Source organism: Ogataea haglerorum, assembly GCF_019207285.1.
Source record: "Ogataea haglerorum isolate 81-453-3 chromosome Unknown 81-453-3_NODE_9_length_481884_cov_97.824832, whole genome shotgun sequence".
Classification (NCBI taxonomy): Eukaryota; Fungi; Ascomycota; class Pichiomycetes; order Pichiales; family Pichiaceae; genus Ogataea; species Ogataea haglerorum.
In genome coordinates, this window is record NW_025065159.1 from 138,310 (window position 1) to 163,348 (window position 25,039).

General features: G+C 49.3%; 17 protein-coding genes across 17 annotated transcripts; 9 read left to right on the forward strand and 8 right to left on the reverse strand.

The window, feature by feature from the left end:
- Positions 1 to 36: 36 nt before the first annotated feature.
- On the forward strand, positions 37 to 4,838 carry KL911_003395 (uncharacterized protein; the record flags this gene model as incomplete). The annotated part of the gene is made up of 2 exons (XM_043198570.1): positions 37 to 46; positions 217 to 4,838. 2 exons carry the CDS (start codon positions 37 to 39, stop codon positions 4,836 to 4,838), a joined length of 4,632 nt encoding a protein of 1,543 aa, XP_043053726.1.
- Positions 4,839 to 4,871: 33 nt separating this feature from the next.
- Positions 4,872 to 5,228, reverse strand: KL911_003396 (uncharacterized protein; the record flags this gene model as incomplete). The annotated part of the gene is made up of 1 exon (XM_043198571.1): positions 4,872 to 5,228. One exon carries the CDS (start codon positions 5,226 to 5,228, stop codon positions 4,872 to 4,874), a length of 357 nt encoding a protein of 118 aa, XP_043053727.1.
- An 84-nt stretch (positions 5,229 to 5,312) lies between these two features.
- On the forward strand, positions 5,313 to 5,750 carry KL911_003397 (uncharacterized protein; the record flags this gene model as incomplete). The annotated part of the gene is made up of 1 exon (XM_043198572.1): positions 5,313 to 5,750. One exon carries the CDS (start codon positions 5,313 to 5,315, stop codon positions 5,748 to 5,750), a length of 438 nt encoding a protein of 145 aa, XP_043053728.1.
- Positions 5,751 to 5,886: 136 nt separating this feature from the next.
- On the forward strand, positions 5,887 to 6,270 carry KL911_003398 (uncharacterized protein; the record flags this gene model as incomplete). Its single annotated transcript, XM_043198573.1, has 1 exon — positions 5,887 to 6,270. One exon carries the CDS (start codon positions 5,887 to 5,889, stop codon positions 6,268 to 6,270), a length of 384 nt encoding a protein of 127 aa, XP_043053729.1.
- A 53-nt stretch (positions 6,271 to 6,323) lies between these two features.
- KL911_003399 (uncharacterized protein) lies at positions 6,324 to 7,607 on the forward strand (the record flags this gene model as incomplete). The annotated part of the gene is made up of 1 exon (XM_043198574.1): positions 6,324 to 7,607. The coding sequence occupies one exon, from the start codon at positions 6,324 to 6,326 to the stop codon at positions 7,605 to 7,607; it is 1,284 nt and encodes a 427-aa protein (XP_043053730.1).
- Positions 7,608 to 7,620: 13 nt separating this feature from the next.
- On the reverse strand, positions 7,621 to 8,910 carry KL911_003400 (uncharacterized protein; the record flags this gene model as incomplete). The annotated part of the gene is made up of 1 exon (XM_043198577.1): positions 7,621 to 8,910. The coding sequence occupies one exon, from the start codon at positions 8,908 to 8,910 to the stop codon at positions 7,621 to 7,623; it is 1,290 nt and encodes a 429-aa protein (XP_043053731.1).
- A 90-nt stretch (positions 8,911 to 9,000) lies between these two features.
- KL911_003401 (uncharacterized protein) lies at positions 9,001 to 10,158 on the reverse strand (the record flags this gene model as incomplete). The annotated part of the gene is made up of 1 exon (XM_043198578.1): positions 9,001 to 10,158. One exon carries the CDS (start codon positions 10,156 to 10,158, stop codon positions 9,001 to 9,003), a length of 1,158 nt encoding a protein of 385 aa, XP_043053732.1.
- A 538-nt stretch (positions 10,159 to 10,696) lies between these two features.
- KL911_003402 (uncharacterized protein) lies at positions 10,697 to 12,502 on the forward strand (the record flags this gene model as incomplete). The annotated part of the gene is made up of 1 exon (XM_043198579.1): positions 10,697 to 12,502. The coding sequence occupies one exon, from the start codon at positions 10,697 to 10,699 to the stop codon at positions 12,500 to 12,502; it is 1,806 nt and encodes a 601-aa protein (XP_043053733.1).
- Positions 12,503 to 12,583: 81 nt separating this feature from the next.
- On the reverse strand, positions 12,584 to 13,015 carry KL911_003403 (uncharacterized protein; the record flags this gene model as incomplete). Its single annotated transcript, XM_043198580.1, has 1 exon — positions 12,584 to 13,015. One exon carries the CDS (start codon positions 13,013 to 13,015, stop codon positions 12,584 to 12,586), a length of 432 nt encoding a protein of 143 aa, XP_043053734.1.
- A 128-nt stretch (positions 13,016 to 13,143) lies between these two features.
- Positions 13,144 to 14,571, reverse strand: KL911_003404 (uncharacterized protein; the record flags this gene model as incomplete). The annotated part of the gene is made up of 1 exon (XM_043198581.1): positions 13,144 to 14,571. The coding sequence occupies one exon, from the start codon at positions 14,569 to 14,571 to the stop codon at positions 13,144 to 13,146; it is 1,428 nt and encodes a 475-aa protein (XP_043053735.1).
- A 940-nt stretch (positions 14,572 to 15,511) lies between these two features.
- Positions 15,512 to 15,763, reverse strand: KL911_003405 (uncharacterized protein; the record flags this gene model as incomplete). The annotated part of the gene is made up of 1 exon (XM_043198582.1): positions 15,512 to 15,763. The coding sequence occupies one exon, from the start codon at positions 15,761 to 15,763 to the stop codon at positions 15,512 to 15,514; it is 252 nt and encodes an 83-aa protein (XP_043053736.1).
- Positions 15,764 to 15,968: 205 nt separating this feature from the next.
- Positions 15,969 to 19,013, reverse strand: KL911_003406 (uncharacterized protein; the record flags this gene model as incomplete). The annotated part of the gene is made up of 1 exon (XM_043198583.1): positions 15,969 to 19,013. The coding sequence occupies one exon, from the start codon at positions 19,011 to 19,013 to the stop codon at positions 15,969 to 15,971; it is 3,045 nt and encodes a 1,014-aa protein (XP_043053737.1).
- A 59-nt stretch (positions 19,014 to 19,072) lies between these two features.
- Positions 19,073 to 20,212, forward strand: KL911_003407 (uncharacterized protein; the record flags this gene model as incomplete). Its single annotated transcript, XM_043198584.1, has 1 exon — positions 19,073 to 20,212. The coding sequence occupies one exon, from the start codon at positions 19,073 to 19,075 to the stop codon at positions 20,210 to 20,212; it is 1,140 nt and encodes a 379-aa protein (XP_043053738.1).
- A 31-nt stretch (positions 20,213 to 20,243) lies between these two features.
- On the reverse strand, positions 20,244 to 21,155 carry KL911_003408 (uncharacterized protein; the record flags this gene model as incomplete). Its single annotated transcript, XM_043198585.1, has 1 exon — positions 20,244 to 21,155. One exon carries the CDS (start codon positions 21,153 to 21,155, stop codon positions 20,244 to 20,246), a length of 912 nt encoding a protein of 303 aa, XP_043053739.1.
- A 135-nt stretch (positions 21,156 to 21,290) lies between these two features.
- Positions 21,291 to 22,598, forward strand: KL911_003409 (uncharacterized protein; the record flags this gene model as incomplete). The annotated part of the gene is made up of 1 exon (XM_043198586.1): positions 21,291 to 22,598. One exon carries the CDS (start codon positions 21,291 to 21,293, stop codon positions 22,596 to 22,598), a length of 1,308 nt encoding a protein of 435 aa, XP_043053740.1.
- A 133-nt stretch (positions 22,599 to 22,731) lies between these two features.
- On the forward strand, positions 22,732 to 23,076 carry KL911_003410 (uncharacterized protein; the record flags this gene model as incomplete). Its single annotated transcript, XM_043198588.1, has 1 exon — positions 22,732 to 23,076. One exon carries the CDS (start codon positions 22,732 to 22,734, stop codon positions 23,074 to 23,076), a length of 345 nt encoding a protein of 114 aa, XP_043053741.1.
- Positions 23,077 to 23,338: 262 nt separating this feature from the next.
- KL911_003411 (uncharacterized protein) lies at positions 23,339 to 25,039 on the forward strand (the record flags this gene model as incomplete). The annotated part of the gene is made up of 1 exon (XM_043198589.1): positions 23,339 to 25,039. One exon carries the CDS (start codon positions 23,339 to 23,341, stop codon positions 25,037 to 25,039), a length of 1,701 nt encoding a protein of 566 aa, XP_043053742.1.

Here is a 25,039-nt window from a genome sequence, read left to right on the forward strand (position 1 = left end):
AGAATGTATTTAATTTTTAGTCACCGGTACTTCAAAATGGCAGACCGTCGCGTATTAAATCAAAATATCGCCAGCTTTAAAACACATTTATTTTCCTTTGTTGGTAACAGCCGGTACGCCAATTAGTAAAGCGAGCCCGAACCGGCCCTGCCAATTTGAGAAAAGTCCCCGAGCTCTGGCTACTACCAAGAGAACACCATGGAGACCCATTTTGAGCCCGGAACGTAAGTACCAACCGGTCCCCAACGCTGACCTTTAGCCGCTGCTGGATCCCAGACGACAAGGTGGGATGGCTGGGTGTGGAAGTCACGGCCGTCAATAAGAAGGACGGCAAGTTTGCGATTGATCTCGTGAGTGAGGACGGCGCAAAAAAAGTCACCATCGAGACAGATAATCTGAATGAAAACAATACACAACTCCCACTGTTGAGAAACCAGGTCGAGACCGTGGAGGATCTGACCGAGCTGTCGCATCTGAATGAGCCGTCTGTGCTCAACGCCATCAAGCTCAGATACGCCCAGTTCAGCATCTACACGTACTCTGGTATCGTGCTGATCGCCATCAATCCTTTTCAGCGCAACGACGAACTGTACTCGCCGCACAGAATCCAGCGATACGCGTCCAAAACGAGGGGCGAGGAGGAGCCCCACCTCTTTGCCATCGCCGAAGACGCGTATCGCTGCATGAAAACGGACGGCCAGAACCAGTCGATTGTTGTCTCTGGAGAATCGGGGGCGGGAAAAACCGTGTCTGCCAAGTACATCATGCGGTACTTTGCGTCCGTCGACTCTGACCACAACGACCACGACATGTCCGACACAGAAAAACAGATTCTGGCCACGAACCCCATCATGGAAGCCTTTGGTAATGCCAAGACCACGAGAAACGACAACTCGTCCAGGTTCGGCAAATATCTCGAGATCCTGTTTGACGAGAACGTCGTCATCATCGGTGCCAGCATCAGAACGTACTTGCTGGAGCGCTCGCGTCTGGTTTTCCAGCCGGCTACCGAGCGAAACTATCATGTCTTCTACCAGATGGTCGAAGGTCTGGACGAGGCTTCCAAGAAAGAATTTGGACTTACATCTGTGGACGACTATTTCTATTTGAACCAGGGCAAAATGCCACGTATCGCTGGTGTAGACGATGCCAAAGAGTTCAAAGAGACTTGTGATTCGCTTGCTCTGGTCGGTATCTCGCAGGACAGAATGCACGAGGTGTTCAAGATCTTGTCTGCTTTGCTGCACATCGGAAACATTGAGATCACAAAGACAAGAAACGACGCCATTTTATCGCCGGATGAGCCGAACCTCGTCAAGGCCTGCGAGTTGCTTGGAATCGATGCCGCCGGGTTTGCCAAATGGATTGTCAGGAAACAGATTACCACGAGATCCGAGAAGATCGTGTCCAACTTGAACCATCAGCAGGCCACAGTGGCAAGAGACTCGGTCGCTAAATACATTTACTCGTCTCTTTTCGATTGGCTGGTCGACTATATCAATTCCGATTTGTGTCCGCCAGAACTGCAGAACAAAGTGAAATCGTTCATTGGAGTTTTAGATATTTATGGTTTCGAGCACTTCGATAAGAACTCCTTTGAGCAGTTCTGCATCAACTATGCCAATGAAAAGCTGCAACAGGAGTTCACTCAACATGTTTTCAAGCTGGAGCAAGAAGAGTACATCAAGGAGGAGATCGAGTGGTCATTCATAGAGTTTTCCGATAACCAGCCATGTATTGACGTAATCGAGAACAGGCTTGGTATATTGTCGTTGTTGGACGAAGAATCGAGATTGCCATCTGGAAGCGACCAGTCATGGATTGAGAAGATGTATCAGTCTCTCACCAAATCTCCTTACGACCAATCTTTTAAGAAGCCAAGGTTCGGAAACAATAAGTTCATCGTTAGTCACTATGCTTTGGATGTTACCTACGATTCGGAAGGATTTATTGAGAAAAATAGGGATACTGTTTCTGAAGGACAGCTGGAGATTTTGAGAGCCACAAAGAATACTTTGCTGGCTGAAGTTTTGGCAACGGTTGACAAACAAGCCGAAAGACTTGCTGCCGAGCAAGCTGCTACTGCTGCTGCTAAACCTGGCAAGAAAGTTGTCAAGAAGCCAACGCTTGGCTCCATCTTCAAGTCCTCTTTGATTGAGCTTATGAACACAATCAACTCCACTAACGTTCACTACATCAGATGTATCAAGCCTAACGAGGAGAAGAAGGCATGGGAATTTGACCCCTTGATGGTTTTGTCTCAATTGCGTGCCTGCGGTGTTTTGGAGACCATCAAGATTTCGTGCGCAGGATTCCCGTCCAAGGCAACTTATCCGGATTTTGCCAGATACTATTCAATTCTTTTACCGTCCAGCGAGAAAGAGAACTACTTGCGTGGCTCAGGCTCCGAGGAGGAAGCGATTGAGCTTACCAAGAAGATTTTGAAGAATACCATCAATGATGAGCAGAAATACCAGACAGGAAAGACCAAGATATTTTTCAAAGCAGGTATTCTTGCTTTATTGGAGAAGTACAGATCGAACAAGATCAAGCAGTCTGCCGTGACAATCCAGAAGCATTTGAAGGGCCACTACCAGCGCAAGGAATATTCCCAGGTGCGTAGATCGCTTCTGCAAACGCAATCTCTAGCTAGAGGATTTTTGGCTCGGCAACGAATCAGAAAGGAGATGGAGAACGATGCTTCCATTAAGATCCAATCTCTTATCAGAGGCTACTTTGTGCGGTCAAGATACAATTCTTCTAGAACGTCGCTTGTGGCATTGCAGGCTCTTATTAAAGGCCATCTCTATAGAAGCAAGCTGAGAGAGTCGCTACAAAAGGATGCGGCAACGTTGATTCAATCTGCCCTGAGAGGAAGAGCGGCCAGAAACCACTACAAGAAAACGCTGTGGGCTGTGGTCTTCGTTCAAAGCTGTTTCCGTCGCCAAGTTGCTCGTAAGGAGTACCTACGCTTGAGGGCTGAGGCAAAGTCGGTGAACAAGCTCCAGGAAGTGCAGTACAGTCTTGAAAACAAGGTCATAGAGCTGACACAGTCGTTGACGTCCAAGATCGACGATAACTCGAAACTAATGAGCGAGATCGAAAATCTCAGGTCGCAGGTTTCTGATTCCCAGAAACAACACGCCGAGTTCAAGTCGAGAGAGCTAGAGCTCAACCAGAAATACGATTCCACAGTTTCGAAACACACAGAGAGCTTGAGCGCCTTGACTGCAGAGCTTGAGAAGTACAAGCAGGATTACGAAGCAGCACGCCAGAAAGTCGACGAGCTCACGCAGCAGCAAGCACAGCTGAAGAAAGAGCTTGAAGAGAACATTGAACAACTCAAGGCTGCTCAGAAGGCACTTGACGATTCACAGAAAGAAAACGGCGACCTGAACAGTTCTATTTTGCAACTAAAACAAGAACTAGTGGAGTTGCAAAACCAGGTTTCCGTCGGTGCCCCGGCTCTTGCCAAATCGCGTACCAGAGGTGCTCCTGGATCACCAGGCCTGAATCACAAGAGTAACGGCAACTACGAGCCTCGTCCAGCGTCGATCGTGACCGCGACTTCGAATAAAGACGATATGGATCTCGAAGCCATCAACAGCGAGCTGTGGTCTCTGCTGCGCAACTCCCAGGCCTTGCACAAAGAGACTGTCGATGGTTTGCTGAGGGGAGTCAGACTGCCGTCTGCTGCCGTGGCCTCTGAGCTCACGCGCAAGGAAGTTCTTTTCCCAGCACGGATCATCATCATTATTTTGAGCGATATGTGGCGTCTTGGTCTTACTTCTGAGAGCGAGGCGTTTCTTGGCGAAGTTCTAGGCGTGATACAGAGCATCGTGAGCGGACTCAAGGACGACGACGTGATCAAGCACGGTGCCTTCTGGCTGACCAACACCCACGAGCTATACTCGTTTGTTGCCTATGCGCAGTCCACTATCCTGGCGAACGACTCCATCAGCAAAGACATGAGTGACTCGGAGTACGACGAGTACCTGAAGCTGGTTGCAGTTGTGAGAGAAGATTTCGAATCGCTGTCGTACAACATCTACAACATGTGGATGAAGAAGTTGCAGAAGGACCTTGAGAAGAAGTGCATTTCTGCTGTGGTTTTGGCACAGGCCCTGCCCGGGTTCCTTGCTCCGGAGTCGTCGCCGTTTTTGAGCAAGATGTTCCAGAACAACCAGCAGTACAAGATGGACGACATCCTGACGTTCTTCAACAACGTGTACTGGGCGATGAAGGCCTATTTCATCGAGCCTCGCGTGATGAACGAGGTGCTGATCGAGCTGTTGAAGTTTGTGGACGCTGTGTGTTTCAACGACCTGATCATGAGACGGAACTTCCTGTCGTGGAAGCGTGGTCTCCAGCTGAACTACAACGTGACGCGTCTGGAGGAGTGGTGCAACGGCCACCAGATTCCGGACGGGTCGACGTATCTGTCGCATCTGCTGCAGGTTTCCAAGCTGCTACAATTGCGTAAGAACTCGCCCGAGGACATCGACATAATATTCGAGATCTGCCACTCGCTGAAGCCCGTGCAGGTGCAGAAGCTGATTGCGCAGTATGCGGTGGCCGACTACGAGGTTCCGATCGGTCCCGCTGTGACGACGTACCTGGCCGAGAAGGTGAAGAGCGACACGTCCGAGGGCGCGACCGATTTCTTCGAGCCGCTGAACCCTGATGGCCGTTTCAACGACCCATTCAGAGACGTGGAGCTGCGGCCGTTCCACCGCGTCGAGGCGTACGTTCCTGCGTGGCTGAACATTCCTGTGATCAAGCGTATCATCGAGCTGGTGACGCGGAACGCCACGGCGCAGGAGGCTGCCGCGGAGTAGATAGAAGTAACGTGTTAAGGCGTGTTAAATAGTCTAATTACTGAAGTGGACGGCGATAGGCACAACGATGACCACCAGGAGAATGACAATCACCAGAGCGAGACACAGCTTGAGCTTGAGGTTCTTTTTCCACATGTCTTTTCTGACCTGGTTGGCGGATCTGTTGAACAGTTTGGCGTTTGTGCTGAGGTCGTTTGCGCGGGTGTCGATGTCCTCCAGCACCTCTCCTCTCTGGTTGATGGCCTCGATGTTGTTTCTCATGATTCCGGCCGTTTCCTGGAGCGTGTTCTGCAGATTGTGCAAGTTCTGGTTCGACGGCTGCGCGTTCTGCTCCTTTTGCACGTCGTCATTGAAGGGGTTGTAAGGGTCGTAAGCCTGGGCGCCGGACATTTTTGAAGGCGAAGTAAAGACAAATAAATAAATATTTTAATTTCGAGCCTCTGGTTTGCGGTGTGGCTAATAAAAGTTTACCTCATGGGCAGCATCTTTCTTCCGCACCTGCGCACCGGCTGGCACGTCGACCAGGCCATCTTGTCGGAGGACGACCGGCTCGTGGTGATCCGTTTTGGCCGCGACGCCGACCGCGAGTGCATGCTGATGGACGAGATGCTGTACAGCATCTCTGCGAAGGTGAGCCAGTTCGCCGTGGTGTACCTGTGCGACATCGACGAGGTCCCGGACTTCAACGAGATGTACGAGCTGTACGACCCGATGACGGTGATGTTTTTCTACCGCAACAAGCACATGATGTGCGACTTTGGCACGGGCAACAACAACAAGCTCAACTTTATGGTTGGCGACAAGCAGGAGCTGATCGACATCATCGAGACGATCTACCGGGGCGCCGTCAAGGGCAAGGGACTCGTGGTGAGCCCGAAGGATTACAGCTACACGGGGCGCGGCAGGATGTAGTAGCAAATTCGGGGCTGTATTTTTATAGAGGAAGCCGAAATAAATATTTTTATTTATTATGGCCTCTCAGAACTATCCGTCGTCGGCAGACTTGCCGCTCGAAGAGTAAGTATTCGCCCGTTGGTCTAACGTCAGCATGACGCCCTTTGAGAAGATCATCTACCGCTCCAAGCAGCAGCCGCTTGTGCCGCTCGGGTGTTTGGGGACGTGTGTTGCTGTTGCCATGGCCGCAAAAGGCGTCCGCACAGGCAACGCGCGGAGCGCACAGAAGTGGTTCAGGTGGCGTGTGGGGCTGCAGGGCCTGACGATTGTGGCGTTGCTCGCAGGCTCGATCTACTTTGACAAGACGTTCAGGGAGGGCAAGACGGAGCAGGAGCTTGCTATCGAGAAGGCCCGGATGAGAGAGAAGCTCTGGATCGAGGAGCTGGAGCGCCGCGACGAGGAGATGAAGGAGCGCCAGAGACGCGCAGAGCTGGCCAGGAAGCGCAAGGAGGACGCCGGGGCCTCCAGGAACGACTAGCGTAGCACATAATTGTTTTTCGGACATGTATATATTTTTTTCTGATTTTCTCCATGTTCCGACGATTAGTGTCCACCGCGTCGTCGACGTCGGTGTCGAACCTTGCCATCGCGACTAAACAGCAGCTGTACATGATCGACGCGAGCTCGCCCGGGTCTGTGTTTTTCCTCCCGCACGGCACCAGAATATTCAACAGGCTCGTGCAGTTCATGAAGATCCAGCAGGAGAAGCACGGCTTCACCGAGGTTATCTCGCCGCTCATGTATAAAAAAGATCTCTGGGAGACTTCTGGCCACTGGGACAATTACGCCGAGGACATGTTCCGCGTCGAGAGCAATTCGGGCTCCAACAAACTCGAAGCCGTGTACGGACTCAAGCCCATGAACTGTCCGGGCCACTGTGTGATATTTGGCCGTTTTGCCCGCTCCCACCACGAGCTGCCCATCCGGCTGTCCGACTGGTCCAGCCTCCACAGGAACGAGCCCAGCGGAGCGCTCACAGGCCTCACCAGAGTAAGACGGTTCCACCAGGACGACGGCCACATTTTCTGCTCCAAGTCGCAGGTGGGCGCCGAGATCGGCAAGACGCTGCAGCTCATCCGGCTGTGCTACTCTGTGTTTGGGTTCCACAAGTACCGGATGATGCTTTCGACGAGACCGGAAACGCATATCGGCACGGTGGAGGAATGGGACGAGGCAGAGAGCGAGCTGCAAAAGGCGCTCGATGCGTACGCGGGACCGGAAAACTGGGCTGTCCGCGACAAGGACGGCGCGTTCTATGGGCCCAAGATCGACGTTCTCGTCACAGACCGCACAGGGAAGGAACACCAGGCTGCCACCGTGCAGCTGGACTTCCAGCTGCCGCAGCGGTTCCGGCTCGAGTACCAGGGCGAGCACGGGCCGGAAACGCCCATCATGGTGCACCGGGCCGTGTTCGGGTCTGTCGAACGGTTCATGGCGCTGCTCATGGACGAGTACCAGGGGAAATGGCCATTTTGGCTGTCTCCTCGCCAGGCCGTGATTATTCCTGTGAACGAGACACATCTGGAGTACTCGCGCACGATCCAGGAAAAGCTAGCCGGCCAACAGGGCCTCGACGTTGCCTGTTCCCTGCGGGACGCCAGCTACTACGTGGATGTGGACTCGCGGGCCGAGACCGTCGGGCTGCGGACCAAGGACGCCATCCAGAAGGGCTACAACTACATCCTTCTGGTGGGCGACCGCGAGGTGCAGAGCGGAAAAATCGCGGTGCGCTCGCGAGACAGCCGCAAGGTGCAGAGCATGGACATAGACGAGCTCCAGACGCTTTTCGCAGACCTGGAGAAATCTTATAAATAGCTAGCTGGATTATCTATTTTAGCATTTTCTTGGCGAGCTGCACCACCTCCTTCGATATGGCCGGGAGCGGCTCCTGGTCGAAATTGATGCTGATTTGCGGAGTGCCGCTGTTGATGACGCTCGAGTCGATCAGGTTCTGCGGGATGAAGTCGCCGTGCTGCTCTAGAAACTGCATCCTTTTCTCGTAGTCTTTCTTCACTATGCTGTCGATGTTGCTCTTGAAACTGTCTATGGCCGACGAAATGTGCTCGTTCAAGCGCGTGCGACGGTCCAGCTCTAGTATAAGCGAGTAGTACGACCGCACAAACTGCTGGAAGTCGCCATTGTACTGCACAAGCTCTTCCTGGTGCGTCTGTGCAATCTCCAGTCTCCGGCTAACCTCGGTGCTGATTTCAGAAAACTCCGTGAGCTGCACCCTCAGCTTCGACTCGCCGTACTCCTGCATGTCGCGGACGTAGGTTTCCACACGCTGGAAGTAGTCCTCGAAAATATCCAGTATTTTTATCACTTCCTTGCAATTTTTCTTGATTATTTCTGCGTTGCTGGTTAGCGACCTTTGCACCTCCGGAAGCTCCTCGACATCGTTCCGAAGAACAGAGACCAGCTCGTCCTTTTCGTCCTGAGGAACCTCCGGGTCCCCGAGAATTGCCTCTCCCTTTTCGCATTGGTCGTAATGGTTATTGAAACTGGTCAGAATCGCGACCATGTCGTGCTCCAGCTCGGTGTTGATCTCCAAAAGCTTCGAAGTGGGGTCAATTGAGCTCGACTGGGCGTCCCCCAGCCTCATATCTCGGAACTTGCTGTCCAGAGCATTCAGCTCGTTGTTGAGGTGGTCCAGGTCAGAGGTGAGTCTTATCAGCAGAGCGTCGGTTCTGTTGCCCTTGATGAGACTCTGAATGTCTCTCAAATTCTGCGACACGCCGTTGAACAGCTCCTCCACACCAGACTCGCTGATATACTCGTACAGTGTCGTTTGGCCATCAAACACCACAACGGTGTTTTTGAGGGTATCTATGGTCCGATGCAGTCTGTCGACGTCCTTCAGCAGCTGGCTCTGTAAAGCGGCCCTCCTGTCCATGACTCCGTTCAGGTTCATCACCAACGAGTCTCGGATAATCCCGAGCAGCCGCAGCTGTTGTTTCAGAGCATCCAGATAGTATATCAGCTTGGGTATTTTCATGTCCCGTCGCCGCAGTTTTTCGTCCGTGGACGTTATGTATGTGTTTGCGTCGTTGCAGACTTGCTCTGCATGTGCCAGATTCGCGCGAGCGTCTGCCACCCATTGCGCAATGGGGATAGCCATTTAAAAATGAGAGAAATTAAATTGTATTGACTTTATTATTCTCAAGACAAAAAACACCGGAAACCGGAAACGAAAGAAAACCAGTATCCTCTACTCGCTGTCGGTTCCCCACTCTCTGTACGTGGTTTCCTCCAAGCTTCCAAAAACGTCACCTAGATAGTTGTCTGGAGCGTAGACAGTGCCGTTCTTGTAGGTATCCCAGTCGGAAACGACGTCCTCGATGAAGGCCTTTCCTGCAACCAAAAGATTCTGGACTGCAACATAACTGCCACCCTGAGACACCTCGGTGAAGAAGTAGGTGGTCTCGTTGTCGTAGTAGTCAGCGTAGGTGAAGTCGGAGGCAGATCTCATGATGACGATTCTGCTGAAGTCCACCAGGCCGTACTGAGCAGCTCTCATGAGGGCCTCCAGGGTGGCATTGTCCTCCTGCTGCGTGGTGCAGTAGGTGGCAGTTCCGTTGGTGATGAGGTCGGTGTAGTTGCTGAAAGCTTCGTCAAAGTCTGATCCAAACCAGTAGGTATCAGCGGTCAGGGTATCACAAGCAATAGCTTTAGGGGTTCTGTTAGCTGGGGCGTAGTCGTAAAGAGCTCTAAACTCCGCGTTTCCGGCCGTTCCATTGAACAGATCGGTTTTCTGTGCCAGCTTCAAAGCACGGTCTCTCAGCGCCTCGTTGACCTCGAAAATCTCGGTTCCGTACCACTGGGCTGGGTATTGGGTGGAGTTGGTGGTACCGTACGAGAAGTAGCCGGTGGTCCAGTTGGAAGGCATCTGACGAGCATCGACTTCGTACTCCAGGATCTGGACCGCGAACCGAGCAAAGGTCACGTCTCCAATGGTTCCCTGGCGCGGAGAGATTCCTGCGATACCGGCAACCAGGAAGTAGGTGTCTGCCAGGTCAAAAAGCGGGTTCAGGGCCAGGGCGGTCATCGTGGAGGCAGCATTGATTTCACCCTCGCCGGTGATGACCTCGCAGATAGAATAATTGCGGTTGCAATGGACTTCCGGGTAGATTGGCGACATTCCAGGGATTGTCACGTTGTGCACAAGATCGAAACCCTCCAGGAAAGGCTCGGCCTCGTAGTCAAACATGTTGACAATCATAACTTTTGGCTTGTACGTCTCCAGCTCGTCGTAGACGGTCTCATTGAGACCGGCGGTCTTGACTGGATAGAAGGAGGAAGTGGAGGCCGTAGGGTGGGCACAGCTCACTCCAGCAAAAGCGAAGGACAGCAGAGCAGCGAACTTCATACGAGAGAATTGAAAAACTTGGGTTGTTCGACGTTGCTACTTGCAACGCTTATAAATAATTTCGGGAGCTGCAGTGTTTCTACCTAACTCAGTAATCTGAGCCAATCCGTGCACTCCGCTACCTGTCTCGTGCGAGAAATCTGTTGACCGATTGATTCGTCTGTTGACGCTAAATCAAACATAACAATAGATAAAATGCGGCACCATGCACACTACTTACCTCTATCTCTCTGAATTCAGAAAGTCGACCAAATAGGACGCCAATTTTTCCTTAATGAGGTATCCTTGGCAAAATCGCTTTTTCCGCGACAACCCTACACACGAAAAATTTTTACCTTTGTCTCGGCCTGGAGAATGAGTAAAATAAAAAACAAAGTCGACATTCTCCCAAACAAAAGGCCTATTATTTTAATCTCAAGCCACAACTTGTCCCAGAACTGACCAGGTTTCGACAATAGCAATTACCAGTTTTACGTCGTCGCGCACTCCGGCTTTCCGTATCTCTGTCAGTCGTTAAAGGTGCCCGTTTATATCTGCAATGTCCGCCACCGTTGAATCGTCGATTAAACCATCGATGGCCGAGAGACGTCCATCGATGGCCGAGCGCAGACCGTCGGTGCAAACAGGAAGACGGCCCTCTGTGATTCCGCATCTAGCCGGGATCGAGGATCCTGTGCTTCCAACAATCCCGGACCAGTGCGACGTGCTGATCTGTGGAACAGGACTCGTCGAGTCTATTCTCGCCGCAGCGCTCGCTTGGCAGGGGTCCAACGTCCTTCATGTCGACTCCAACCCTTATTATGGCGACACCTCGTCCACCCTCACGATCGAGCAAATCAAGGCTTGGTGTGCAAGCGTCAACCGCAACACTCCGGGCTTCCAGGGCTTCTCCAAGGCGCTCCTCTACATTCCGCGTCCCGACCAATTGAACAGCAGAGACTACAGCATTGACCTGACTCCACGGATCATGTTTGTCAAGTCCGATCTACTCTCTCTGCTCATCAAGTCCAGAGTCTACAGATATCTCGAGTTCCAGTCCATCAGCAACTTCCACACTTTCGAGAACGATTCTTTCGGAAAGATGTCGTCCTCAAAGGAGGAGATCTTCACAGACCAGTCGTTGTCGTTGGCAACCAAGAGACAACTGATGAAATTCATGAAATTTGTCTTGGAATCAGAGAGCGCTCAGATTGCCAAGGACCTGGAACACTATAAATCAACGCCATTCACCGAATTCATCAAGGAAAAATACAAGCTGACGCCTGCGCAGATCAACGAACTATGTTATACGCTAGGCCTGTCTCCTACGCCCAATATTCTCACTATAGAAGGTGTCTCCAGAATCAGGAGGTATCTGTCGTCATTCGACGTGTACGGCACGTTCCCCGTGCTGTATTCCAAATTCGGAGGACCCGGAGAACTTTCTCAGGGTTTCTGTCGATCTGCTGCTGTGGCAGGTGCAACTTACAAGCTGGACTCGCAATTGCAATCCTATGACAGCAACAACAAGATCGCCACGTTTACGGATGGCAGCAAAGTGAAAGTCACAGAACGACTGGTTTGCTCTCCATCGCAGGCCCCTGAAAATGCACAGAACGTCCCAGAAAAGAAGTATGAGGTGACAAGGCTGATCACCATTGTCAAGAAATCTTGCAAGGAGTGGTTCTTCGAGGGAGAGTCTGCAGCTGTGGTGGTTTTCCCTCCAGAAACGCTTCCTTCCAACAACGTGTACCCGGTGCAGGTGATAATCATGGGGTCGGGATCTGGATGTTGTCCTCAGGGTCAGTGCATATGGTACTTGTCGACTGTCGAGAAGGGCGAAAAAGCCAGACGCGACTTGGAAGAAGCGTTGAGCAAGCTAGAGGAAAGCATATTGCGAGAATCGGAAGACAGCGGATTCGATGTGGAGCTGACGGACGAAGATGTGGTTTCGAGACCAGATGGAAGCATCTCGGTCATTAACTCTGTCAAATTGGGTAAATCGTTTAAGGAGTTTGTTCCGCAAGAGAAACTGACATATTTGTTCAAGCTGATGTTCACTCAATACACTTCTGTGGAGCCATTTGGAGTCGTGAACGAGAACATTTTCAAGAAGACCTTGAAAGAAGGCACAGAGAACAGCGTTGACTATCAGGTTCTCTACTCGAACATGCCTTCTGCCGAAATCTCATACGACGGAATCGTCACGGAAGCCAAGTTGTTGTACAGCACCATTGTTGGCTCCGACGACGACTTTTTCGACGTCGACTTTGAGGACGACGAGGAAGACACGCTAGCGCGAAACGATTCTGCGATCGTGGACGACGACGACGAATTCAAAGACGAGATGGATTTTGAACTATAGGTCACCGGATGGCCACTCCTGTGTATTAGGAACTTTTAATGTAATGTGCAGTCGATATAACTAATTAGTACAACATCATATTTACTGCTGAGAGAAGTACTCCAAAAGGACGTTTCTCTCCTCAGAGTCAGCACCCCAGTTCTTGATGACAACACAAGAAGCACCAACAACCTTTCTGGCGTTACCGTCTCTGTCCAAAGCACAGAGACCGGCCCACTCACCGAGTTGCTTAGCGTCGGAAACCTTGATCAAAGGAATCTTCTCTTCTGGCTCATTGCACAAAGCCTCAACCAGAGAGATGATCTTGGCCTCTGTGACAGAGTCACACAAGACGCACAGTTGAGCCTCACCTCTAGCCAAAGCCTTGATGGCCTCTCTGAGACCTCTGGCAAGGCCATCGTGAACCAAAGCGGTTCTCAGGACCTTTTGCAGGCAGTCCTCGATGGACACGGAAGAGGACTCTTCAACAACAACTTCTTCTTCGATTTGGACTTGTTCTTCGACGTCAGACATTATAATAACTTCTTCCTCAGATGAGATCTGGTCAGTTTACAGAGAGAAAAGGTTTTTGAAAAAATTAGCAAAAAATCGGGGGTTGAAAAAAACACGCACGTGACAAGCAGACCGGGTTTGCTAGACCTCTAGATAAATAGTGGAATCTCGACTGCTCCACCAACCGTCTGTAGTCTGTCCGCTTTGTCCGACTTATTGTTCTTGCGGCCCTCGAGCTTTCGTTTCTTTGTCTGCTTTCCTTTGTTTTCCTTTGGAATTGGTTCTGGCGCGGGACTGTGTCCCAGCACCGACTGAGCCAGTTCTTTGGTGATTTGCAGATCCACTTGCTCTCCCGCGGAGCTTGGGGCTGCTGATAACGTGGTGACGGACTGGAAGTAGTCATCGATGGTCGTAAGCTGGCCGTTCCCAGCAATCTTGATAATCTTGACGTTTTCGTCCTCTCGTATCATCTGTTCGACAAATTGGTTATTGTAGCCGTGTTTTGCGCGCTCGTACTCGGCTTCTTCGTTTGCAAGCGACTCTAGCGTGATGAACTCAATGCTCGTTCCAAAAAAGAGGTTCTTCCCGTCGCTGGATGATAAGTTAGATCCATTCAAGCTGGAAGAGCCTAGCAAAAGAGACACGGATGTAAGACCGGCGAGATCTTTCCGGATCTTGATGGATTTTGACAACCTTATCGCTCTCAGGATCTTGGCAAAGTAGTTGAAGTTATAGAAGGAGGAGATCGTCGTGGAAGAGACGACCATATGACTCTGCTCCTCATTGACGAGCTCCGGCTTGTATAATTGCATATCTTTCAAAAACGGCTTTCTTGAAGGAAGTACCAGCTTGGAATACCCTATCGATGCATCTCCAGATTTGGAAATCAAGACAAGTTTCCTTTGATGTTCCGACTGCATGTTGGAGCAGTAAAGAATCAGTTCCTCGGTACCTAAATCCTTCATGTCTTTTAGAGCGTCGTAGACCAGAGACGATTGCAGGGTAAGTTCCATAACCTTTTGGGACGAGTCAAGCTGAAAATAAGTAGATCCCGTTTGAGAGTCTGTAATTTCAGACTCGAAATCGGCGGGATCAATAAATAGAGTCGTCAACTCGCAGCGCTCGACGATGAAGTCGTCCTCGAAGGTGAGTATGAACGGAGAACCATCGCCCTTGTAGCTCAAAATACATTTCGTGCGCAGTTCGGGATTATCTTTGTCGCCCGGGATATGAATATTGATTGTCTCGATCAGAGATTTGAGATCGAGATGGACAGAAACGCTCTGCCTCAAGTCTGGAGATTCAGCGTCGTCGTCGGTGGCGCTTTCTTCTTCGTCTGAGAGTAATATGCGCTCTTTTTTGACATGGATCGGATAAAACTGGAAACTGCTGAAAAGTCGCTTGTCTAAGGTGAGATACACTTTGCAGATATTATTGTCGACGACGCTGAAACAGAGCCCGCTTTGCGTGATGTTCAGTAAACAGCTTCCTCCAAAAGGCAATATCGACGAGATCAGCTGGTAGATGGGCACGATATTGCTTGTGGAAGCAGTAAACTGGATTCTTTCGAGGGGCATACAAAAAATGCAAAAAATACAAAAAACGCGTGGGTATAAATTTATCTCAAATTAAATAGTATCTAGACTATTAACTCTGGCCAGAGACGAAATAGAAAAAGGTTCAGCACTTAGGTAGCAACTCACAGAATTGTCCTGAATGGGCAAGCTCATTGGTTAGAGCAGCCTTGGGGCTCTTACTTAGCTGATGGAGCAAGTGAAGTGCCAGGCAGCATTGTTGTAGGCAAAAAACCCGTAGTCAGCGTCATCGTCCTGTTCTTGTCTCTGAGCAGTGTTCATGGAAGCTTGCATTTTGAAGTTGTTGATGGTGGTGGTCTTTGGGAGGCAGAGCACCCGTATTTATAGACCGGGCGGGACGACCACAGGACGGACCTAGGTCGAGTGTTTACCTTTGGCAGTTTGAGATGCAACGAACCTGTCGTCTCCAACTTGCTGAAGGTGGCTGCTGAAGCAACTAGCTGGCCATTGAGCTTCCGAAATGGGTAATTAAATGTAATTAGTATTTGGCAACCAAAACGTTATCTGGAAAATTGCCGTTACGTGACATAATCCGGGGGGATATTAAAAGGCCCAAAAGAGAAATTTTTGTTCCGTTCAAAACAAAGTTCCGAAATTTTGCTTCGGCTCCCGGCTCCTATTGGCCGCTACACTCATGCCGGCCGCTACAGCCACGATGCCACTTTACCCAATCCGGATATAGTTGCAATGTGCACTTTGGCTCTAATTCGCCTTTTATCGCATATGTGTGTATCGTATCGTAATAGTATATATAATATTAAGGTCGGAGTGCATTATAATAAGCAGTGGTCTCACAGTCCGCGCAAACAAGCAAACATGCCGTGTATACTAGAATGCAAAACTCTAGGATGCGAAAGCCTCCCAGGCTCCATTTATCATTATTGGTTTTCGTCATAATATTATATTAGGCAGGGACCAAGGTTCAGTTCTTGATGGAGGCGACTTGCAAGGCCTGCTCCAGGCCCTCGAGGTTAATTAATTTCTGGGCTAGCGCGGCACAGCTGTAAAACAGCGCACCGAGCCCGTAAGTAAAGATGAACGATAGGAACAAGATGGTGACAAAGGTGAATGCAGCCTCAGTTGAGGTCATGACATAAAAAGGGAGACTATAGTAAACCAAGCCATGGATTTTTTCGACATAGTGGGAGACTTTGAAGCTGAGAGATTGTTCCATGGTGATGAGACTAGAAGGCGAAGGAGGTTTTTTCACTGAGGAAAAAGTGCGAATATGTTAGCTATTTTTATTTGGTTGGAACCGGATAGCCCGGGGACAGAAGTTAGAAATATGGCTTCCAGAAAACTATGGAAAAAATTTTAACAATCAATTTACGTCATCTGTGCATCGATCAGGGCCCAGTTCTTTTTGACTTAAAAAGTATCTATTGTGCAACGTTTACTATAGTCTGTAGTGTTTGTAGTTGTTCGTTGGTTAGGTGCGCAGTCATTTTTGTGTATTTTTCCGCATCACCTTGTACCTGCGTGAAACTGTCTTTGAATGCCCGGAACACATTGACGTTGTCCAACACAGTGTTCGAAAACGGATCTTCCTCGTACTCATCGTCTTCCGCATGCAGCAGATCCGGGTCGCGGCCCATATTCTGCAGAACGTAGTCGGCGATGTCGTCGTCGTCCACATCCTCTGCTTCATCGTTGAACACCGGCTGCGCAAACTCGTTTTCGACGAGTTGCTCGTCGGCGTTGAAGTCGGCACGCTTCTTTTGCAAATCATTGATGGCTGCCGGAAGTTTGGCAAAGTGATCTGCCAGAGTGCTTCCGGCAGCGGAAATCAACTCTTCCAACTGCAGCTGTTTTAACGCCTCGTAGTCCACGCTCAACAGCGAAAGAAGCCCCAGCACGCTCAGCTTTAGATCGAACACGCGTTTCATCGAGGGACCCAGCTTGAACCAAGTCGTCATAAAAGACTCCAGGGCGTGGCATTCCATCAGAACTTGCAAACATGCCTTTGGATGTACCACGAGCACTGCAATCACCACTCCCAGGGCTATAATTTTCAGACTGTCGGAAGAATGAGCAGTATCCTCGTGCGATAACACCCCAAGAGTAGATCGCACCAGTTGCGGACTATAAGGCTCAATCGCGGCCTTGTCGAGTGTGAGTGCAAAAGTGGCCCCAAGGTCGGAAACCTCATAGATCTCGTTGGCATCTGGGTCCTCTGAGCCCAGAATTTGGAGAATGATTTGAGCCATGGCATCCTGATACTGCTTATTTTCTCTGAACACAGCACCGCCGTAAACCAAGTAATTCTTGAGTGCCGGACTAATGTCGTCCAAAAACATCGCCAGGTCGTTTTTTAGCACCGCAGTGACCATGCTTTCGAACAGAGACCACATTGTTGGAGAGACCGCGCGCGTCAGGAATAAAGTGTTCTCAATAAGTTCCGAGGCCTCGGCATAAAAATCGTCCAGCTCTTTTTCGAACGTGTACTGGATGATTGGGGCGTAACTCTGCTCCAATCCGGCAATCATATCTTGAGAGCTTTCAAAGTAAAGAAGAACAGTCACCATTGTATTGAAGACCCCCAAAGCTGCCATGTGCTTGTCTGTGAGGTCATCGTGGTCCAAATTGTCTGGCCCGCTGTTGGATAAATCGTTTATTTCAGTGAGAAGACGAAGGAGCTGCTCGCTCAACCTTGCCATCAGGTTGGCTCCGAACGGCTGCAATTGAGCAGAGTAGCACTCCACACATTCCTGAATGACAGCAGAAATGGCATCAATGTCCACTTTGTTGGATAGTTCCAGTAGCTTCTCCATGGTCTCCACGATGATGGACCCCAGAGCATCCTTAAACTGTTCAAATGAGATGAACGCTTGAATAGCCAAGGCTGCCTCCAACTGTACAGGCAAGTTATTGTCCTCTTTGAAACAGGAAAGGACGCCATTGAACAAGACAGTGAGGTTGTTTTCGTCCTGGAATTTGAGGCTATCGAACTTGGCAGACACATCGCATGTACGTGCTCTCAAAAACGCGAACTGCGACCGGAAATTTGGCAGCACGAAGCTGGCCACAAACGGTTCCACCTGGTCTGCTAGCGATTTTGTTGCCGTCAGCTTGCTCGAAATTTGGCCGACTATACGTAGTGCAGACTCTTTCTGCTTGGCAACATCCAAAGTCTCTGGCACATTGGCGAAGGAGGCTAGTTTCTCATAAGCAAACTGTAAAATAGGCTCCAGCGCAACCTTGGATCTTTTTTCAACCAGAGTGTAGATTAAAGATAGGACGGCCATCTGCGGAGAGCTAGTCTCTTCGTACATGTCCAAAATCATATGGATGTACTCGTTAGGATCGTTTTCAAACATGTCGAGAACTTCATCGGTTGGACAGAGCAGCGGGAAGGCCACCTCCGCGATGATCTCCCTGATGTGCGGCTCAATAAGCCGGAAGCATCCCTTCTGCACCACACACTGTTCCAAGAACGAAATGATTTGATAAAGCGACGCGTCGCTCAGCCATATTTTTTGACTTTTCCATTCCTGCAGCCGCTTGAAGTACACTTCTAAAAGGCCAGGAACAACATTGTTGGCGAATATCTCTCTAAATTCGTTGTACTCGTATCTGCTAGACAAGCTTTTAGATGCATAACGCTGAAACAGTCTGTACAGATTAGCATAGGCCCATTTTTGGCTCCTGACCCACGGACTCAGCGAACGATCATCTTCATCCAGCTCCATGACGGTTGGAGGCAGACTCATGTTGATGACGTCCACGTTGAAGGTGATCCATTCAAGTGAGACGTCTTGCTGCTGGAGAGGCTCAGGTAAGTCGTGATATGTCACAAATTTGTAGCACTTGAGGATCAGTTTCACAATCTCACCGGCTTCATAATGGCTTTCGAATGCTGCTGGGTTTGCAACAAACTGTTTTCCGATTTGCAACAAACTTGGGAAGTTGTCTCTTATTATAGGGTCCAGTTCTAAATGACGATGGGCATTTGTCCTCCATCTATAGTTTCTAGTCAGCTCGGAAAAACAGAGCACACCCGTGTACATGGCTTGGATGTCTGAGGTGTTGAGGAAGAGAGCCTTGCTGGTGCTTAGGAAAGAAGGCCAATTCTGGGGATAGTCGGACGAGATCATGACACTCAAGACCGGAATGAACTGGTTGCGTAGTGTCCTCTCCAGCTTGTGGATAGTGGGGATGATCCTGTCTCTGATACCTGGCTTTTCCCCCTCATCAATTTCTCCCTCGGAACTTGACCAGCTCCTGATCATTTTGTTTTTAAAGTAGATGGAACATGCTTGTTTGACAACCGGTTCAACGTCGTCTGAGCCCAGAATGTCTAGACACGCGCCTAAAAACCCAACGATGGACTCCGCCTGCTTAAGCTGTTCCTCAGCCTGTTGTCTAACACCCTGATCGGCCTGCAGGGTCCCCAGGAAGCAGTTGTGGAGGGCCTGGACGTTCATTTACAAGGAGGATTTTTTATGTAAAAAAAAATTCCGAAGAATCTTTAAATATTTTTACCATGGCCCCAGCTACTATTCTTTGTGTTGGCATGGCCGGTTCAGGCAAAACGACCTTTGTCCAGCGGCTTAATTCACATCTCCATGCCAAGAAACAGGCTCCCTACGTGATCAATCTCGATCCAGCTGTCCTCAAGGTTCCGTTCGGATGCAACATCGATATCCGAGACTCTGTGAAGTACAAGAAGGTGATGGAAAACTACAATCTGGGCCCCAACGGCGCTATTGTGACGTCCCTAAACCTATTCTCCACCAAGATCGACCAGGTGATCTCTCTGATTGAGAAGAAGTCCGACAGATTCAAGCACTGCATTGTCGACACTCCAGGGCAAATCGAGTGTTTCATCTGGTCTGCGTCGGGCGCCATCATCACAGAAGCTTTTGCGTCGACGTTTCCAACGATAATTGCATACATCATTGATACTCCAAGAAGCTCGTCGCCAACGACGTTTATTTCCAACATGCTGTACGCCTGTTCTATTCTATATAAGACCAAGCTTCCGATGATTGTGGTGTTCAACAAGACCGACGTGAGAGACTGCAAATTTGCTACGGATTGGATGACCGACTTTGAGGCCTTCCAAGATGCCCTCAGAAACAACAGCGAACTGAACGATGAGACGAGCAACGGTTCGGGGTACATGGCTTCTTTGGTGAATAGCATGAGCCTGATGCTGGAGGAATTCTACTCCACTTTGGACGTGGTCGGGTGCTCTGCTTATACGGGAGCTGGTTTTGACGAGTTTTTGGATGCCGTGGACGCCAAGGTCGATGAGTACAACAACTTCTATCAGAAAGAGAGAGAAAGAATTATCAAGGAGAAGGAAGAGAAAGAAAAACAGGAAAAACAGAAGCAACTCACGCACCTGATGAAAGATCTCGGCCTGGGCAAAAAGGAGCCAGTGGACACTATTTCGGATGCTGAAGACGACGGCGAAGAAGAATACGAGCACGGGCTGGTCGAACCGGATATAAATGAACCACAACGCGAGTACACTTTTGTCGAGGACAGAAACGGGGAGGTGACTGAGGAAAATAAGGACGTTCATGGGTTATACCAGAAAGCGTTCGAGGAAGGATCAAAGACCGCCAAAAGCGACGTTGCAGATAATATTGCCAAGTATATTAGACAGCAGCGTTGATCGATATGTACAATGATAATGCTTATTTATGCTAATCGGTGCCCTTAGTCAGCACAACCCATTTGTCGGGCAAACTGCTCACTTTTGTGAGACCGAGCGTCGCCAGCTGGTACAAATTCTCTTTAGTATTATTATCTGGGTGATCCAGCTGCGTCAGCTCCGGATACTGCGGTGTATTCAGCGCGCAACACACCACCGAAAACGACTCCTTCAACTTTCCGGTGAACAGCTGCAAGGGTTTTGTAGTTTCTTTGAATCCAACGCTTGTCAGCCCGACAAGGGCAACGTTGTCAAGCCCGGAGAGCTCAGACACTGTAGCCAGTTTCTGCTGCAGCAATGGAATCTTGCGTGTGAAAAAATACTCCGCGGCCAGCGTGAAATCATTCGGATCCGTGCATGATTGGTCCAGATGCGCATTTTGCATAATATTGATCGCCTCCATTGAATCGGCCAAGGCTTTGTACGTGAGAGACACCGCAGGAGTCTCATTTTTCAGCACCAATACTGCCGCAAACCGTTCCAGCTCACTCCATAGTTGCTCGTACTGGTTCAAAGATGGCAAAGGGGGCAACTTCCGTTCTCTGTCCAACACCCTCAGCCTGTCGACCACACGATCTTCTTTTTTATTGTAAACATATCTGGACGAATGCGTCCTCAGCTGCTGACTTTTCAGCAAGTCTGCCTGCAAACGTGGATCGTCAGGGATCTTCGGCGTCTCTGTGTTTCCGTGAACGTGAGCGTATCCCGATTTCCGCGCCTCCTCAATCTTGAGGTTAGCTGCCTTTTGATACTCGTGCTCAGACTGCTGGGACTCATGAATGGCTTTCAGCAGTCTATTTCCTCTGTCAGTGGCCTTTCTAATCGCATCCTTGTCGAACCTCTCAATCTCAGAAGAGATCTGAACAACCGGAATGACGTAGTGCCGGACCAGCTGTCTGATCATAAGAACAAAAATATTTTTTATTTAAATAAATTTTTTGTCGACTGTCGACCGAAATCCTATCTCCGACGCTCACCGGCTGATAACCACTTCTTTATCGCTATCTATAAATACCGAGAATCAGGGACGTGTATTTTTATGGCCCCTTCAATTGGTTATTTGCTTTCGATCCAGTCGGTGCGGGAGACCAACTCCTGCACCAGAAAGCTCTTGCTGAACAACCAGCTTGTGAACTTCGAGGTGGATTTATCCAAACTTCCTGATGCAGTGAATTTCGTGATCTCTACAATCAGGGACTCGTTCCCCACTGACGAGTCGCTGCTGACCATTCCAGGTCATGGGAGATACCAGCACTTTGAATGTGGAGGAAAAAAGCGACTCACAGAGTTCATCGACAAGCAGCTGAAGGACCAGAGCGACTACGAAATATGTAAAAAGCTGACTGATCTGTTCATAGTCAGTGTTCTTCTCGACGCGGGTGCGGGCAACCAATGGAAATACAACGAGAACGGCAATCTGATTGGCAGATCTGAGGGAATTGCTGTTGCCACTTTGCACATGTTCGTCGACGGTGTATTTAGCGACGGCGATAGTTACGTGGTGAATGGATCGAAACTAGCTCGTTTGACGGCAGAGGAGCTCTCAAAAGGCCTCCAGGTGTCGGAGTCCAATCCAATTGCAGGATTTGAAGGAAGGCTGACGCTCCTTAACCAGCTTGGAAAGACTCTGGTGCAAAATCGCACTCTATTCGGAGCTGATGCCAGACCAGGAAACTTAGTCGACTATCTGAAGCAGTCGTCGAAGGACGGGTTAATAGACCTCCCCGATTTGTGGAACTGTCTGATGGAAGGCCTCATGCCAATATGGCCGACGGAAGGACGTATCAAGCTAGACGGAAAATGCATTGGAGACGCATGGTATCTTCAAAATAAAATCAGGGAAGCAGAGAAAGAGTACGGTGCCAATGTCCCAGAGTCAGCAAAAATTGTCACTTTCCACAAACTCACTCAATGGTTGACATACTCGCTGTTCCTCCCATTGGAGAAGTATGGACATTTTTCAATTAAAAATGCTCATTACATGACAGGCCTCCCAGAATACCGTAATGGGGGCTTATTTGTTGACTTCGGAGTGCTGAAAATCAAGGAAGAGAAACTAAAGCAAGGCATCCAGTTCTCCATCGAGAAAAACTTGGGCTCACACATTCCTCTGTATACACCAGACGACGATTTGATTGTTGAATGGCGGTCATGCACCGTCTGTCTGCTAGACTACATTCTCCCGCTTGTGAATGAAAAATTAGGAGTTACAGGCTCCAAGTATGAGCTTTCGCTTCCGCAGCTTATTGAGGCCGGGTCGTGGAAATCCGGCAGACTCATTGCCTCAAAACTGCGAAGCAACGGAGGGCCACCGATAGAGTTGTTTGCTGACGGCACAGTGTTTTAGATAGCTACCAATCTTTTTAGATCTCAGAACCACGTGAGTATCATGTGACACAAAAATTCTTTCGCTACCCTCGGGCACCATAAAAATTAATTTTTTTTCACCATATTTTCAACTTTGAACGTCTCATACCATCATGTCTGAAGAAAAGAAGATCATTGAAGAACCAGAAATCCACAAGATCAGAATCACTCTGATCTCCACCAAGGTCAAGCAGCTTGAGAAGGTGTCCCAGAACATCATCCAAAACGCTGAGAGAGAGAACCTTTTCAAGAAGGGTCCTGTTAGAATGCCAACTAAGACCTTGAGAATCTCTACCAGAAAGACTCCAAACGGTGAGGGTTCCAAGACCTGGGAGACTTACGAGATGAGAATCCACAAGAGATACATTGACTTGCACGCTCCAGCTCAATCCGTTAAGAAGATTACCCAAATCACCATTGAGCCAGGTGTCGACGTCGAGGTCACCATTGCTGCTTAAGTACGTTGAGTGTTTGTGGCAATACTCTAGGCGTACCGTGTAGAAATACCAAGTTCAACTTGTTATATGATGCATGAGACGTTACGGTGTTAGCTATCAGTTCCTTGCACATACATTTATATGTAGCTTAAGGTAATGGATAATTGCAAAAATGAAGTAAACCCTTACACCGATAGACAAATAACAACAACGATTATTAACTCCTTTTCGGAAAAAGGTAAATATACATTTAAAACTAATTTGACTCCAGTTTCTTCTTCTCATGGATCACTTGTACTCGCGTAACTTCTGGTCCCCAGACGATTCTGCCTGCTCGTTTCTGCTAGGACACTTCAATGGGGGTTCCAAGACAGCAGAGGCTGTGCTTTCCTTCTACAAAGAACGAATGGCTATTGAGGAAGAGTACGCCAAACGTTTGTGCACTCTTTCAAGGAAGATTGATCTCGGAAAACACGAAATAACAGGAAGCCTCAAAAGCAGTCTTGATGTGCTTGCTCTGGAAACCGAACAGCTTGGAAACAGCCATTACTCTCAGGCCAATAAGATTGCAACCAACGTGTACAAACCTCTGAACGAATATGCAACAGACCGCAAAACTCAAGGGAAAATACTCGATTCTGGGCTTTCCAAGCTGATGAAACACAAACGACACCTTGAGTCCAAGGTCGAGCTCGCTCGCAAGAAGTATGAAGCCCACTGGGTCAAGGTCAATAATTATAAAACACAGCAGATTCTTATGGACGAGATAGAAGCTTATCGGACACAAATGAAGGTCAACAAACTCATGGAGCAGATGAGTGAGGCACGTGATGACTACCGTGGCCTCGTTAATGAGTACAATAATATGCTGGATGTGTGGAAAAACGAGTGGTTCTCTGCCTGCGAAAACCTGCAGTCTATGGAGGAAGAGAAAATCAAATTCCTCAGGGCCAACATATGGGAATACGCAAACATTGTGAGTTCGACATGTATTTCAGACGACCAAAGTTGCGAAAACGTCCGTTTGAGCCTTGAGAAATGCTCGTATCGGGCCGACATTGCGTCTTTCGTTGAGGAGTTTAAAACGGGCAATACCATGTCTTCCCCTGCTACCTTCATCGACTATGCCCGTGGGGACATTCCCCAGAGAAAAGGCGGCGTTCAGACGGTCGATCTCACCAGCATTCCAAAAATCTCCGAACAGCGAGAGCAATTGGGACACAAAAAGATTCCACCGCCAAAGCCAACCCAAGAGCAGCAGATGCAGTTCGATCTCATTGACAGACACGAGGAGACGTTTAAGCAGCTACAAGAACAGGCTCAGCTTGAAGCCTCGCAGCTGCGGAGTACAGGAGCAAAGACTGCTTCTGAGCCAAGCTCTAACCACGTTTTCTCCGAATATTCTGATGGAACAGAGGCCTCAAGCTCTCACGAAGAGGAGCTCAAGCAGTCGAAGCAGGAGTCCACATACTCCAACCCTCTGCTGCACTCTCTGATGTCAGACAAACCAACTGAGCCTAATCGGCTTAAAAAGTTCAGCATTTTTGGTAAGACTGAAAAGCCGGTGAATCCCTTGGAAGCCTATTTAAACGACCTCCAATTAGGTGGTAACGGCGACATGTCCAAGTTCCGTGACTCAATGCAGATCAGTGACGAATCAAAGCAGGAAACAAAAGACAACAGAGCACCGTCTTTCACCTTCAGTAGGAACAACTCCATCAGAAAATCGAAGTCGTCTACCACCTTGAAAGGAAAGTTTGTGAACCACGCAAACCTGCCGTCGCGCTCATCTGAGGGCTTCCCCGTGCTCAAGTACTGCCGAGCACAGTACTCATACAATGCCAGCATCGAGCAGGAACTGTCCTTCAAAAAACGTGATATTCTGATGATCCTGCACAAGCAACCTGACGGATGGTGGTTTGCGGAAAACATCAACACAGGAAAGTCAGGCCTTGCCCCTAGCAACTATCTCGTTGATATGTAA